We start from the raw sequence: 16,258 nt of genomic DNA on the forward strand, positions 1-16,258 counted from the left end.
GACATGAAACAGGACAGATGTCCTGCCCTACATTTAGCAGTACAAATGACTGTGTAAATGATGGCTTCTTCTTGCTTTTTCAATCTGACATAAATAGAAAACAAAACATTGGCTTACATGTTTTACTGGAAGCAAATTTCATACCTGAAATGAAACATTAATTTTTCTATCATGATGAAAACAAACAAAAAAACCAAAAACAAACAAACAAACAAACAAACACCACAGATATTTATAATGTTTTTTAATAGATAATATATGATTTAAACCTTATGTACTAATTTATTTTCTCTTTTAATAGGAACTTATAACTACATTGTACATTGGATTCTTGGGATTAATCTTTTCATCCTATTTTGTTTATCTTGCTGAGAAGGATGCAGTTGATGAGAATGGAAAGACAGGTTTCTCCAGCTATGCTGATGCCCTTTGGTGGGGTGTGGTAAGTCTTTATCAGAAAAATGTGTACTCAAACTAAATGTGCAAGATTTTCTGTTGAAGTTGTGATCATTTTCTCTTTTTCAAAAATCACATTTGTGTAAGGAACACACTTGTGTAGGGAAGCTTGGCACCTTTTCAAAAAGGATACCAGGAAAATAATGGGAAAATAATGTAATAAATGCAATTAACTTATTTTGGTGTTTGATAGCAAGTCTTTAGCTAACTAGCCTAGAAAGCATACAAATGGAAAACATATATATATATATAATTTAAATCCTCATTTCAAAGAGTGTAAGTACTCCTTGAATCCTACACCACTTTTAAACTCCATTTAATGTTCTGCAAAAGGTTCATAACTTTTAAAAGAATATTCTGTTTGTGGAAGCTTGACTCTAATTTTTAATTTTTGGATGTCTTTGTTCTCTTTGTCTTAGTAATAGCACAGACTTTGATGCAGGTTACAAGTTACTGTGTTTTGAATGATTCCATGATTAACAGTTATGATAAATAACTCCATCAAAAGCAACAGACAAATCTCAAATTTATCAGCTACTTTGGACAGCAGTCATGATCAGTGCTAATCTCTGGTTAAATAATAATAATAAAGAATAATATGAAGGATGAAATGGAATTATGAGAGCAATGTGGTAATTATTGTTATGCATGCCAAGAATCAGATGAAAGGGGAATATATAGTTATAAACAGAATAAGAAACACTCCCTTCATATGGCTCTTTGCATCATATTTCTTACTATGAGTCATGCTTTTCCTCCTTGTTAGCTGTTGCACAAACCATTTCTGCTCTTGTGGTCCATTTTACCACTAGAGAACTTTATATGTTTTATGAGATGGCCGTCTCATTATAACAAACCCAAAAAGATTCATCACAGTGCTAGTGACAAAGAAAAACGAGAAGACTAGAACAGATGAAGAGCCACCATCCCTCAGAGAGAGAGTTTCAAGGTTGATTTGAAACGTAATAAACTGGATTTGTTCTTAGATGACAGACTTGAAAAATAACAATATACTTATTAAACAATAAACCAATTGTTTATCTGAATACAAATAAACTGATGAGTAAGTCTGGGAAGACAGACAAAACATTCCTAATAGATGTATGTTTCTGATCCTTAACTTGGATGCTGTGTAAGCCTCTACTTCAGTGAAGTATACAGAAATATATATTATATTACATGTACCCTGAACTACGCTTTATAAATGGTTCAGTATATAAATCTGTTAAGCTTTAAATTCCTGACATTAGGTTGTCAGATAGTCATTTCTTTTGTAGAGTATCCCCTATACCTATGCAAAAGAGTATACACTAAAAAAGGTTCTATTAAAAAAAGAAAAAATCCATTAAATGGCCAGATGGACCTAATTATCTGACCTAGTGGGAAAAGAACAAAACCATGGAATAACTCGTAGAAGAATCACTTGTTAAACTCCTCTACAGACATATGACAAAATTTTCAGTAAAACATAAAGCCCCTAGGTTATAGACACGATAACCTCTAACTAATGGAAGAAGGGAATCTATATCCCAGAAGCACAGATTGTTATATTTTAAAAACAAAAGTAAACTATTAGAGTATAGTTGATGTTATGGAAGACACCCAATGTCTACTTTAAGAAAACAAACCTGTAAACAGGCTCATGACTGTAGTAGAATGCAGTGGAATGCAGCTACTCTTCCTGTTACCAATGATATAGCTTAACTGCCTGCAAAGTACCTAAATTAAAAGTGGATCTGCTTGTGGGAACTTTAGCAGCATTAGGGCTCCCATGAAAGTCTGCACTCATTCAGATAAATCTATGTGAAATATCTCATGATTTTTTCTTTCATAGTAAAGTTACAAAGAGCTTTGTAGCACCATGTGAATTAGGACGACAGCAGTGAAAGAAATGGATTGCATATAGTTTATTAACAAAAAAGTCTTAATTTAATGTGTGATCATTAAAGTATGGTGATTCATGTTTGCTCTGCAATATGTACTTTCTAGGGCTGTAGCTACAAAAGGCCAGAAATGACCAAATTTAGATCCAAGTAGGTTGAAAGAGGAATCCCTTGCTAGGGGAGCTGAGGGGAGCTAGGTAAAGTGAAAAACAAAAACAAACAAACAAAAAAGGATTTTCAGCAATCATTTTTGTGAACTAACTATGTTTTTTAACATCTAGTTAAGTCAAAGTGAACTCATGCATGGATTATTCCTTCATGTAACAAAACTTCCATGTGAAGGAAATGCACTTTTTTTTTTTTTTTTTTTTTTTTTTTTTACCCTTTCCTCCTTTCATTTATTTATTTAACCCTCAGTGTCCTGCACCTACTTTATGAATTTTATTGAATATGGATATGGACTAAAAAACATTTTATAAAAACCAGAAGCTATAGCCTAGATTCGAGTAAAGAGTGCAAAATTAAGGAGGAAAAAAACAAGGATATGTTTATACATATTTTATTAACATTTTGGGCTTAAGGAATTTACAAGAGAGTTCAACTGTGATCATCAACAAAGTATAAAACATGCATTACTATACCTTGCTGAGGTAGGTGGCTTGGAATCTCTATTTGAAAGTGTAGATTTATGCCTTGCAAAGTGTTCATTGGGTTTTGTTGTTGTTTTCCAAAACTTGACTTGTTTTGTGTAACAGCACGATAAAATCAGCTTTGTCTCTCTGTAACTGTGTGAGGCACATGATGAACACTGTTTGAATTGTTGTTTAAGCTTTCCAGACATCTAAGCCTCCTCAGCACTAGTGAGTCACGATGCAGGTGCAGTTCACAGCTGGAAACAGTGACAAAGGACAAAGTGAATCAGTTTATTTTTCTTTTCAAATCTTCTGTAACGTAGAAACACAGATGTGGAGTTACTAGGGGGTGAAATTTGATTTCACTTTTGCCTTTCAAAACTTAACCACAGAAAAAAAAAAAAAAAATCTTGCTAGCAAGTATTTGAAAGTCTAATGTGTCAAAAACCGCAGAGTGTATTATGGGTAACATTTTGCTTTGAGTAGAAAGTGCAAGCTTGCTGAACTTGATACAAATGACCTGAAAGGTTTAAATATGAAGAAAAGGGAAAATAAGGAATGAAAGAGAGTTGGAATCGAATGCTAACAAGGTTCACCCGCTCCAGTTAAATGCAAGGTGGTTTCACCTAGATTTGGCAGATGTGCAGATTAAACTGCAGACATATCAAAGGATTGTGGTGTTTTATATGAAACTATTTTCAGAAGTTATAGTATGTTAGAGCAAATGCTGAAGCATTTCTAATAGAACTGTCAGCCTGCCAGAGTTGTAACCCATGTCACAGTATTTTTTCCATCCTTTCAGAATATTTTTCTTGAGGAAATAAGGACATGTTGGTCCCTCCATTCTTGCCTCTTGATGTTGGTAAAACTTATTGCTTTTGCTACAAATGTGACTGTTCTATACTACTGAACTTGAGTTAAATAGTGTCTCCAGTAAAACATTGTTAACTGGCAGAGGTCCTTAGGAACAATTGCTCAGAATTTCCAGTAGTAAATTTCTATACCAGAGGTGGTGGTCTGAACCCCTTTATTTTTAATACTATTTTTTTTTTTTTTTAATGTGTGCAGTTCTGGTTCTTCAAACTTCAGCACACCTGGCTGTCTTAAAGCATGTGAGAAGCTGTGTTGTCTTCTACTAAATTAGAGTTCTTGCTTTTCTGAAGTGTAAATATATGCTTTTGGAGGCTGCATTAGAGCATGTGCATACCAGTTGGAATGTGATATAGGAAATCTGTGTTAAGAAGCAGGTGTCAAAGCCTAGTTATTAAACATTCTCTGGGCAACTAACTAATAAATTCTGGATGTACAAGGAAAAAGAAACCTGACTGTGATTAAGAAAGCCAGAGCATTATATTATCTATAATCCTTTCCACATACTTCAATGCACTAACTAGATTACCAAGAAGGAACCCTCTTAAGGTAGCAAGGGAGAAACTTTCTGAGACATGTTCAGGCACCTGCAGGAATCTGCAAGCCAAATGCATACCTCCTATAGAGATGAAAAACAATATTTTCTGTGGTTATGTTTTTCATGCTATCTTCCATAGTAACACTAAGCTCAACATTGCTGCAGTTTGTTTTTATGTCCTCAGTGCTGGAAAACTCAAACACACAGAGACACAGACACACACACACACAAACAAACAAACAAAAAACAAAACAAAATAGAACAAAAAGACAAGAAGACTTTTATAAGAGGAGGAAAAGGAAGGAAAAATCCTAGACTTGAAGGGGTCATTCAGGTGCACTGAGGAGCTGAAGAGCTATTAAAGAAACACTATTTTAAAACCCTCCACTCTCTGCTAACACATACTGTGTTTCAAAGTTTTAGGGGGTATGCTTTATTTCTGGGGGCTGGCAAACTCATCTGTTTGTACTGCTGGTAGTTTGCAGTGGCTGAGTCATTTCATGGGCAAGCCACACTATGTCTGGACAAACACCTGACAAGACAGGGTTCCTGCTGAGAGCAGCCTGCAGTTCAAGGTAATAATATTCATTAGAGGATACAGATACTACAAAGTTGACGTCATCAAATGAGAAATTCATGGTGAATAAACACAAGTCTGATTTTTTTGAAATTGGAAAATTTCAATTTGATAGTAATTGGTTATTTTTCTCTTCAAATTTTCCTTCCAGCATTCTGCAGAACTGCTCTCAGAGCAGGAGGAAATATATTGTTCCCATGGCTTGATTGTTGATATAAATATATATTTTAATTTCCACAAAAGCCTATTTGTGAATAATATCTAAGTGTATGTCAGTGACTTTTCCCATAAAAGGCAATATTTCCACACCCACTTTTACAGTCAGTGTAGATTTATATGTCTCTTTTATGTCTGTTTTGGCTGTATTTCTGCTACCACTCAGAGCAAAGTGAAGGGAATCAGGTTTAGAGCTGGAGCTGCCAAATAGAAGTACGTTTTTTTGTTTTGTTTTGTTTTGTTTTGTTTTCTAGTTGAAGCTCTCTCAAGTGGTTGACATTAGTGACAGAAGCCTATATTTCCTCACCAGAAGCTTTCCACCTCTCATGGGTAGAGGTCATCTTTGCTACTTTGCCATACTGCCATCATGCATACTGTAGTGTCAGGGCTGTGCATACCATGTGCCTGACCAGCCACACCTGGAACACCCACATCCCAGAGGCTCTGTTTAAGCACAGCACTGGGCACTTCCTTTCTGCCTCAGCTTTGCTGAATGGGAACTGGCCTTTAGCTTGGTCATGTTCTTGTGCTCTAGACCTCAACCTGTGGGCTGACATACTCTTGACTTCAGGCTTCCTTCATTGCCTTCAATTTTGAACTCTCTTTTGGATATGGCTGCCATCTGTGAGGTTAGGTATGGGGTAGGGAGGCCCCTTTCTAGCCATTTTTGGAGCCCCTTGGCTTCTGGCTCACCTTCTCTGTGGGAGCAGCTGTCCCTTGCTTCACTATAAACCCTCCTGAGAGACCAGCTTTGTGCTCTGATCTCCCTACAGTGCCAAACCTTTAATGACCACTGGGCTCCTCACTAATTCTTCTCCAGCCTGCCGGGACTCACTAGGGGTAGCCTAACTCTTCTGTCATTCTCAGGCCTTTTGGCTTCTGTGGCTTTTGACAGGTGGCCTGTCCTCTACCAAGCACGAAGTCACTCATGCCATGTCCCTTTCCAGTTTCCTGTCCCTATTCCAGTTCTATACCCTGGAAAAATCCACTGATAACCCATAGTGGTGATGTCTCTCTACGGCAAGTTCCTCCTGATCCCAGACCTCTGAGAAACATGAGGATATTTCTCAGGAGGAGGGAGGTAGAAGAGAGGGTTGTTCTAATGGCCCTAAAGGGATAACTGGTTTTAATGGCCCTAATAAGCATGACCTGTAGCATCTACCCTCCCTCCACCCATGGGTTCTGAGCCTAGCTCTGTGCTCTCATTTCATGCCTAAATTGTGCTGGAGTTTAGGTGATTTTCACCTGAAACAAAGCTACGCTTGGTTGTAGACTTCCCTGTTTCTGACCTGAATATGTAGGGTGACTTTCTGGCTTGATCTTGGTTCTGCCTCATGTTGTGATGTTGTAGACCACTATATCTATATAGATCACTATGATCTATAGAGATCTATGATCTCTTGGTTGGACCTGGCCACTGTTTTCATATCTTTCCCGGTTGGGTAGCATGGAACTGTTATCCCACTTGGCTCTGTGATCACTGTCCCTTAAGAAACATCCAGCTGTACCCTGACAGACTATGAGCAGATCTAGCAATATACATTCCATGGATCAAATGCAATTTTAAGTCTCAGGGAACTGTAGTTGTGAGGGGAAAAAAAAAAAAAAAAAAAAAAAAAAAAAAAAAAAAAAAAGGATTAAGAACATGGGACTCAGCTGTATTTAGTTCTTGGTTTACTGAAATGTTTTCTTTGGGAGTATGTTTCTCATCTTGATATGAGGGTTCTGCTGTGGTAGTGTTAGTTCTGTCCCTTATCTTTCTTGCCAGTACAGTGAGTAGCTTGCCCTGACACAGCTAGCGTTTCTGCCTGACTGCAAATTTTGGCAAATGTTTGTGCATCTGCTGTGTGTGACTCAGTGATTTTTAAGGCTTACTTCTCAACGCTGTAAACTATCACAGAATTGTCTAGGTTGGAAGAGACCTCCAAGATCACTGAGTCCAACCTCTGACCTAACACTAACCAGTCCTCCACTAAACCATATCACTAAGCTCTGCATTTAAACATCTTTTAAAACCTCCAGGGATGGTGACTCAACCACTTTCCTGGGCAGCCCATTCCAATGTCCTTCTTGTAGTGAGGGGCCCAAAACTGAACTCAGTACTTGAGGTGCTGAGTACACCTCGAGTCGAGCAGAGTACAGGAGGACAATCACTTCCCTAACCCTGCTGGCCACACTGCTTCTTATACAAGCCAGGATGCTGTTGGCCTTCTTGGCCACCTGAGCACACTGCTGGCTCATATTCAGCTGACTATCAACTAATATGTATTAAAAATAAAAATTAAAAACAAAAATACTGCAAGCCCATGGTTTCAAGCCCATAGAGTTCATCCTTCCAATTCAGGAGGATGTAAACAGACAGCTACTAACTGTGAGAACAGTCTTCCTGGGTCAAGCCTGGTGTCACTTCTCCAGCAGTGGCCATTTGTGAATACCTGCTAAAGAATATAGAAACAGAATAAGCCTACAGTGATGTTCAGTGTGCTCCTATGTTTTCCTTACACACAAATCCAAACACCATTGATCCACTTGTATCTCCTGATACTCATATCTCCTACTGTTTTTACTCCTCTTCCTTTTTTTCCCTTTTTTAGTTCCCTTTGCTCTTGAGGAAAACCATGTATGGTATTGCAGTGAATAAGATGTATGTTTCTGGTCTAGGTAACGGTCACAACAATTGGTTATGGAGACAAAGTTCCCCAGACATGGATTGGGAAAACAGTTGCTTCCTGTTTCTCGGTATTTGCTATATCTTTCTTTGCTCTACCAGCGGTAAGTAGAACTTGGATGTTTTTTTAAGTGTTTGACTTGGACTGCACAGATAAAACCAGCACCTTTAATAATGGGCTGGGTGTTGCTTCAGAATGTTTACTTGCATGCACATCTATAACTATGTTTGTGTATTTGTGCACATGCAAAAATGAATAAAACTGCTGTCTTTCTACCATAGTCATTTTCTTTAGAGATAAGCATTTTAAGAAGGAGATATTTTCACTACTCTGGAGAAAGGGAGAGATTTATTTCAATCAGTATGATGTCAGTGGCAGAGGTGAAACATCCTTTGTTTCTGCTATTTTATGATTACGTAGAAACTACCTGGGGTATTGAGAAGAGAAGCTGTGCCACAACGAAGAAATTTAGGAAACTGCATTTACTTTTCTACACAGTACTGTAAAGTATCATTGCTGGCCTTTCTGAATCTTCAGATAACTGATTGGGGAACACATAGACAAGAATATAAAAAAAAAGAATAAATCATAAAGTATATCTGACTTCTTTGTTACTTGTTTTGCCTGGAAAATCAAACTGAGTTGTGGCTTTGTGTGGGGTGGTTGGGTGGTCTGCCTATTTTTTTTTTTATATATTTTTTTTTAAGAAATTAAAAACAAGTACAAAGAACAGCTGTAGATCAGTCCTATGACATTGGCGTTTGCTTCCCCCACCATTGTGTAGGGTTGTCTTTGAAATGTGACTGCCACTTTGTGAATGCCTCTGTGGCTAATGTTACCTATAGACTGCAATAAACACGTTATTTATTGCAGTCATATGATGCCAACATCAACATGCTCAACTTAAATTTTGTTAGATAAATAGCTTTCTATTACTGTGGATGTTTGAAAACTTGTCTTTTTTAAAATGGCCATTTATTTAATGCATTAAGTGTTTGGCTTACGTGCATAAAATTACGTTGAAGTCTCACCAGTATTTTTATTTATATTTAGGGTATTCTAGGGTCCGGTTTTGCCCTGAAAGTACAGCAGAAGCAACGTCAGAAGCATTTCAACAGACAAATCCCAGCAGCAGCTTCTCTAATTCAGGTCAGACCCCTAGCAGTAAAATATATAGGAGAGTGATAGATAGGCAGTAGGGCCTAGCAGTTTATGTACTATCTGAGAATCACAGTTTCTGGGCTTTATTATAAATCTACAAGCTGTGTTTAACCACAGAGGTTCTTTGGTACACTTCAGTCCCCAGAAAGAATTAGATAACTGCCTGTCCCACATCCATTCTTATGAGTGAACTCAGGAGGCTTCATTAACCAGATATTCGCAGGCATCATAACAGTATTTGGATGCAGCTAAAGTAAACTTAAGCTAGTAAAAATAATAAATTAAAATCCTTGTCATAATCTTTAATTGTTAACTTCATTTTTTTATTCCTTTAGGTCCTATGTATTTGCCAAATTCAGAGGTGAAGAATGTGTATATGTATATATGTATACACACCTCAGTTTAGAAAAATGTCTCAGCATAGCTTTTCATATTATATAAAGAATGCACTAACATGGTGTGCAAATGCTAAAATGTGTGATGCTGCAGAAGAGGGGAAGCAGCAGCGTTATATACTTGTCGGGATTCACTGTTCTGGAGGACGGTTTTCCTTGCTGTGAGCAGTGGTTAGACCCCAGCTCCTAGGAGAATACTACAGAGAGCATACTTAAAATTACTGTGTTGACTATATTTCCTGGTGCCTCACTGAAGCTGTATTTAGGGGAAGAGTGAATTTTATTAGGCATGTTGTTTGGTATAGCACAGCAATTTCAGTCAGAAGCCTTTGAATCATATTTAAATTGATTGAAGCTATTGCTGTCAGTTTGGTTTGCAGCAAATTCTGACATGTACATCCAGCAAAACAGTTCCTGCTTATACACTGAGAATATTGTTTTGGGATTTTATTATAGACACTGTGGCGGTGCTATGCGGCAGAGAAATCTTACAGTTCTACAGCAACATGGAAAATCTATGTTACATCACCTGCACAAAACCCCAAAAAACCACCAGCGCCATCTAGCCCTAGTCTGAGAAAACAGGTAACATAGACTCGACAGAGCTAGCTATTCTGTTCTTGGGTTTAATTTTGTTGGATAACTTGTCAAAATCCTTATGAAGAGTCCAAAGAATTTGGAGAGCTGAGAGAGATTTTCAATGGGACTTTTGTTTTCCTTTTGCCATAGCAGGATCAATTTAGTGTTCCTTACAATATTCCTGAAGGACTAATGCCTTCTAGTTTTAGATTTGCCTTGCTGATCTGACAGATGCTTATTCTCCATTATTTTACTCCCTTTGAAGTCTATTCTACCTTCTTGAAGATTGTATAAGTCGTTGATACCATTCTCCATTTTGTATTCATTTTGCACAGTAATTCATACAGGAAGAAAGAAGCAACTAGTTAAAGAAATTACATTCACACTCATTTGACTGAGAGTAGCTGCATTTGTCTTGCTCGTGCACATCCCTCCTTGGTGTTTTATCTTTGAGGGTACATGGAAGTTTGAGTTAATTCCTGAGCATTGGCTGCAGTAAATTGGAATATTTTTTGTCTGTGCAGGTGGGATTGCCTAAGCATAGGTATGTAGTTTCACTGGTAGGCTTGCCTAGACTTCAGTATGCATTCTGGAGAGAGGGCTGCAACAGGACTAGCTCAGACACATCGGTTTTCTAAAGTGGTCGATGGCACCTGCTTTTAGGCAATGAGGTCCCACCAATGCTTGTCACTCAGTGGAGAATTGCAATATGATTACTCCACAGCATGTGCAGGTACCTTTATTAATATGATCTGTGTGCATGTGTATTTTTTGGCTTTAGAGCAGTGCAGTCTGCTCAGTGCTGAGAAGAGCCACTGTTGTGAGACTAGTTACTCCTTAACTTGATGTATAACAGCCAGGAGCAAAAGGGTAAAGCAGAAGTAAGGCTGAGTACTAGGTGTCGTTGAACAACATGCAATACCTGTTGGGAGAATTGGAAAAAGTATTGTTTGTCCTTAGTATTTTCCCTCTTTTTCTCATGAGTTCCCTTAACATATTATCAAACTTGAATCACAGAATCACAGAATCACAGAATCTCTAGGTTGGAAGAGACCTCAAGATCATCGAGTCCAACCTCTAACCTAACACTAACAGTACCCACTAAACCATATCCCTAAGCTCTACATCTTGAACTTCATTATAAATTGCTAACCCTAATTCATTAACTTTAATGGTTCTTTCTTTTCTCTTTTCTCTACATGGCCCCTTATTTTAAAGACTTAAATGGATACTGATCTTGTGCATATGGTTGAATTTTGTTCCTTAAAGAATTTAGAGTTCCTTTTCCTGTTATAAAAGCCCATGCATGTGGACGAATGGCAATGCATCCACAATATAAAATAAACTCCCATTTCTACTATTTTTCTTGTCCTGTTTGATTAATTTCAAACATGCTTTTTTTTAAGTGCTTGCGGATCTGAACAGAAGAACTCATTCCAAAAGACAGCGTGGACTGTAATAAAATAGTGTTACATGGTTCCACCTCCTGCTGAAGTACCTAAGTCAGCCCAGCCAAAATCGAAACTTTCTTTAATTGAGATCACCCAGTGCCTTGCTCATATTTCAAAGCCTGCAATTAATTAGCCATCTGTTTAATTAGCAATGAAGAAAAGCTGCACCCAAGCTACTGTATACTCAAATGATTAATATTTTGGGTGACTTGAGTTTCAGATATGGCTTCAGAAATTCTAACTGATAAAATTCTAATTGATAACTGATTTTCAGAATGTGCTAAGCATCTTCCCTTAAGAGTCACCCTTACCAAATTTAAAATAATAATCTAAAATGAGCCATTCTGTAAACATTAACCAAGAAAGTAGCATTTTTACTGAATTACAATTGCACTGAAATAAATAATCCTGCTGAGATGAATTTATTGTACAAGGAGGTTCTTTTCTGGTTTTCATACTGTGTTTTGATATCATCCTCTTTCTACTTCCACAGGCTAGAAGATCCAAAAGAAAAGTGAAACCAGGCTGTGGTAATGGTTCTGCACCTGTTATAAACCCAGGAGAGAATGCCTTATCTATTCCACAGATCACTTATGATCATATTGATGAACAAAAAGACAAAAAAGATGTGTCTTTCTACATCGATGAACCAGGAGGTAATTTACTTTTAAGCTACCATTTTTAAGAGAGAATGTTAACAGTAACTTAACCAATGAAGAGAAAATTTCCGTGAAAAATAATATAAAAGTAATCAGTAAAGAAAAATGTGTCAAAAATTACAGGGAGACACAAAGTAACAGAAATACAAAAGGAAATTTTTAGATGTGTGGTGTGAACATAAAAAACAGAAACCTTTTTTGTTTCAAATTCTATATTTTGGAATTATTTCAGCTGGATGGAAAGCTTCCTATGTCACTATTAAACTTTACCTCACATAGAGCCTGAAGAAAGGAAAATAAAATAGGAAAAATAACTTTACTTTTTTTACAGCACCTTCTTAAACACTGTGCAAATAAATTGTGATAGGCATGAAATATTTATCCATCTCTTTGTTAACCAAGCGGTTTTGATAAGTGTTTTGTTTAATCCTTCACTAAAATATTGTGGTGCTATGAGTGGTTGTATTTCAATATGGAAAGTGGTTGAATTTTATTGCTGAGCTAAGATATTGTTGTGTTTGTAAAAAATCTTTTCCACCATGAACTTCATTTAAAGAAGGTGGGTAATAAAATAACATTGTTTACAATGAAGTAAGTACTTTTTTGGAAAGTTTTTCAGTCATTGTGCTGACTTCCTTTGTCTGAAGTGATGGGAAGAGAAACATGCAAGTTCTGGATTTGCTAAAGTCTTTAGCTTAAAGAGAAACTGCTTCCTCATAGTTCAAGGAGTTATGTTCTGTACATAGAAGCATGCAAAACCTGGCCAAGTTTTGCATAGAAGCATGCAAAACCTGGCCAACTGAGGTATCCAAAGATGCTGATCCTAGTCAAAGGCAGTAGCGCTGAAGTATGGTCTCATTTGCTGCTTTCACTTAAGTTTTCATCTGTCCTTGCTAAACCCAAGTGTCAAGTCTGCATGAAATAGCTCTTATGTGGCATTGAGGCTGACACAGTTTCAGCCTGGAGAGAGGATGTCTGTAGTCTTGACATGATGATCTCTTTAATTAAATACATATCCATGTATATTAAATATTTTTACTCCCAGAGTGAATGTGTAATGTCTTCTGTATTGAATGAAATCAAATGCAGTAGTTTTACTGGGCTGTTCTGACATTAGATTTGCCAGAGAGTGTTGTTAACCTACTATATTCAAGTGAGAGCACTTAGCTGCCTGCTATTCCACATCTGACTGAGACCTGTGGTATACTGAAACACACCTGCAAGGAGTAGGAGCATTTTGCTCCTACCATTTTAGAAAGACCTTCAAGACTCTACTTTATGCAATTGATAGCCATGAACCTGTTGTTCTGGGAGGAAGAGTTTTTCTTCTGGTGTAGATTTTCATTCTTGTTCTGGTTTATATTTTGATTTTCCTTCTGTCACATTTTGTTGAGGTCAAGAATGCTTTTCAGCAATGACAGTATTTTTGACAGTGTTGTTGCTTGGCAATTCCTGTGTTTTTGTAGGTTTCTGGGAAAGGGGTGAATGGTGTGGTTTATGAAGTTGCTGGATTAAAAGTTTTACTCTTTACAGAATACAACAACTCTCAACACCCTTGTTTATTAGAAATGTGCAGCTTCCCTTGCTGATCATATCAGTGCAGATTTAGCTGAGTGTGTCTTAGTATTGTGGCATCATCAGTCAGTGATGGACAGAAGCAAAAAAAAAAAAAAAAAGTCTAGTGCAATGGTGTAACTTCTAACTTTAATAAAGAATTGAGGACTAGGTTGCCTGTAATCATGCCTCAGCCAGTGCTTGTATCTTCACTTCAGCTGTATAGCTGTATTCCTTCAATGTTAGTCTGAGCTAAGCTCTGTCCCTCAGAAGAAAGATTGAAAGGACTAGCCTGTATAATTTTTATTTATTTATTTATTTATTTATTTATTTAACATTACAGCTGGGTAGCAGAGCAAAATGAAAGCATTTTCACCCTTTTTCTGAAAATGCTTTCTTGTTCAATTCCAATTCTTATTATAGTTAGTCTAATTTATTCTCATTCTGAGACTCAACCATGCACATTATTCCATTACCAAATCTTTTTTTTTTTTCTTTTTTTTTTTTTTCCTTTGCTAGTGTCAGGGGTAAGTCACACTTCATTTGATTTTCTGATTTATTCCTTCTGGTGCAAAGCTTCCAGGATTCCAGGCTAACTTGATTGCTCAATTGACTGAACATTCTTGACACCTCTCAAAAATTTAAACCTGATTTCTCTCAGCAAAGATCTCCTTGCCAGAATTAATAGGCTTCTATTCTTGGGAAGTAGAAGTACTAGGTTGCAAGCCTGTAAGTGAGGGTGTTTTTTTTTTCCTCCCTTAAAGTCTCTCTTAGAAAAGGCAAAAAAAAAAAAAAAAAAAAAAAAAAAAAAAAAAAAATTGAAAAGAAGCATGCCAGCTTCTATTTCACTGTTGCTATAGTGGAATATTTTATTCATTGGTTGTTGCGGCTGGATGTTTTACAGATGATGGCAGACTTTGAGGTTGAATTAGATCACTTTTATAGGCCTGACTTAGGAGGAGCAGAGCTGTTGCTTTGAAACAGCTCTTCTTGTCTGCTGCTTCAGTCAGATGTGAGAGACTGTAGGGAAACCTGAAACAAATGCCTGGCAACTGCAGTCAAAGGAATAACAGTCTCACTAAGAAAATGCCTTGTTCTGGGAAGAAAATAGACTGAAACTGAGTTAAAATTTCCTTGATGGAGAAATTTACCTTGATTCAGGAAGTGCATAATGTGAATGTACCTCTTTTTCATGAAAACTGAGGTTTTTCTTTGGATATCCTGTTAGTGTATCCACATCCACCCAGCTTCATCTTCGCTTGTTCAAAAATTGTTTGGGGGCATATTTTTCAAGGCTAGATAAAGATGCTTTCTGCTTTATCTCTAAATTGAAAGTTTGAGAAAGGGGAGCCTTATAATGCCTATAGATAAGATCAACATTAATTTAACACTTGAAATATTTGTATGTGTAAATTTTTTTTTTTTTGTAATTGTATGTGTAATAAAAAAAAAAAAAAGCATAGTGCATAATGTAGGAATTAGATCTTTATGTGCCATAGCTGGCTGGATCTTGCAAGAAACGTTTGATAAATCAAAAGACAAACACCACTTGACTTAGTTATGCATATTGGGATTTGTGGTGTGACTAGTGTAGTGTGCTCTATATCACTAAGAACTTGACCATCCTTGCAGGAATGGAAAGGCTAAATCCTTCCACAGTAATAGTTTCCTTGAAGTCAAATTTCTTGAAAAGATAAAGATATTTAGAAAGAAATTCTGTGAAATTAAAAGGAACAGCCAAAACAGACATGGATTTGCTGAAAAAACAATTCTCAGAAATAACTGTGATGCTGAAGATACTCTAGTGCAACATATTGTTTCCGCGCATTTCTATTGTCTCCGGTTGAGAACTCCTTTGTACCAGGGTGCACAGTTTAACTTTTTTTTCTGCAATGATTTGAAGCTCCTCAGTGACTTCACCTCACCTGAGATTACAGCCATAATTTTTTTTCTATAGTCTAGGAATTGAACTTTACCTCTACTTCTGTCAACCAGAATGTACTATGTACAGCACATAGTTCCTTGCAGCAGGACCTATGGCATCTTTAACGTGCCTGTAAGATTTAAACAAGGCACTTAAGTATCAAGATGTTAGTTACTTACTATATCAAAAGTGAGTGATAGGTCATAAAGACAAATTCAAATACAAGAATGACAAATAACAGTTGAATGCAACTCAAATTTTCTTATGTGCCTTTGAGTTTCATAGTCAAATAACAGCTATACACTGTAATGTATGCTTCTCAAAATGAACTGAATAACTGTTTCATAACACTTTATTAGGAAAAAAAATTATAAAAATGTGAAAACTTTTGGACCTTACAGGTCAGCCTCTTGGAACTTCTCCAGCAGATGGAATATATTATTCTCTGTCAGTTACTGTAGATTGTATACACAACTTGTTATTGTAAAATTTGTCAAAGTCACAAAACTCTCACAGTGATAAATCTCTGCTGGGATAAAAACAAAATTCCCTATTTATCACTATGCTTTTCTGTTTGCTTTTGGGGATTTCTTGCATGCTGACATATTTTCATCTTCCTATTCAAACCAAAACTGTAAAAGAGTAACTTCTCAACAGGAGAGGGAGATATTTAATTTTCAGTGCTCCTCAGAAT

The 16,258-nt window shown here is 36.8% G+C and overlaps 1 protein-coding gene across 15 annotated transcripts in view; it reads left to right on the forward strand.

Moving 5' to 3' along the window:
* LOC101792090 (potassium voltage-gated channel subfamily KQT member 1) overlaps positions 1–16,258 on the forward strand; it is a 524,294-nt gene that overhangs the window by 64,876 nt on the left and 443,160 nt on the right. For all 15 annotated transcript variants that reach the window (XM_038173114.2, XM_038173122.2, XM_038173117.2 and 12 more), the window contains 5 exons: positions 302–442; positions 7,834–7,944; positions 8,895–8,990; positions 9,854–9,982; positions 11,921–12,083. In XM_038173114.2, coding sequence (XP_038029042.1) covers positions 302–442; positions 7,834–7,944; positions 8,895–8,990; positions 9,854–9,982; positions 11,921–12,083 — 640 coding nt within the window. The remainder of the gene's footprint in view (positions 1–301; positions 443–7,833; positions 7,945–8,894; positions 8,991–9,853; positions 9,983–11,920; positions 12,084–16,258) is intronic.

The sequence above is a fragment of the Anas platyrhynchos genome, chromosome 1, assembly GCF_047663525.1.
Source record: "Anas platyrhynchos isolate ZD024472 breed Pekin duck chromosome 1, IASCAAS_PekinDuck_T2T, whole genome shotgun sequence".
In the NCBI taxonomy this organism is placed as follows: domain Eukaryota; kingdom Metazoa; phylum Chordata; class Aves; order Anseriformes; family Anatidae; genus Anas; species Anas platyrhynchos.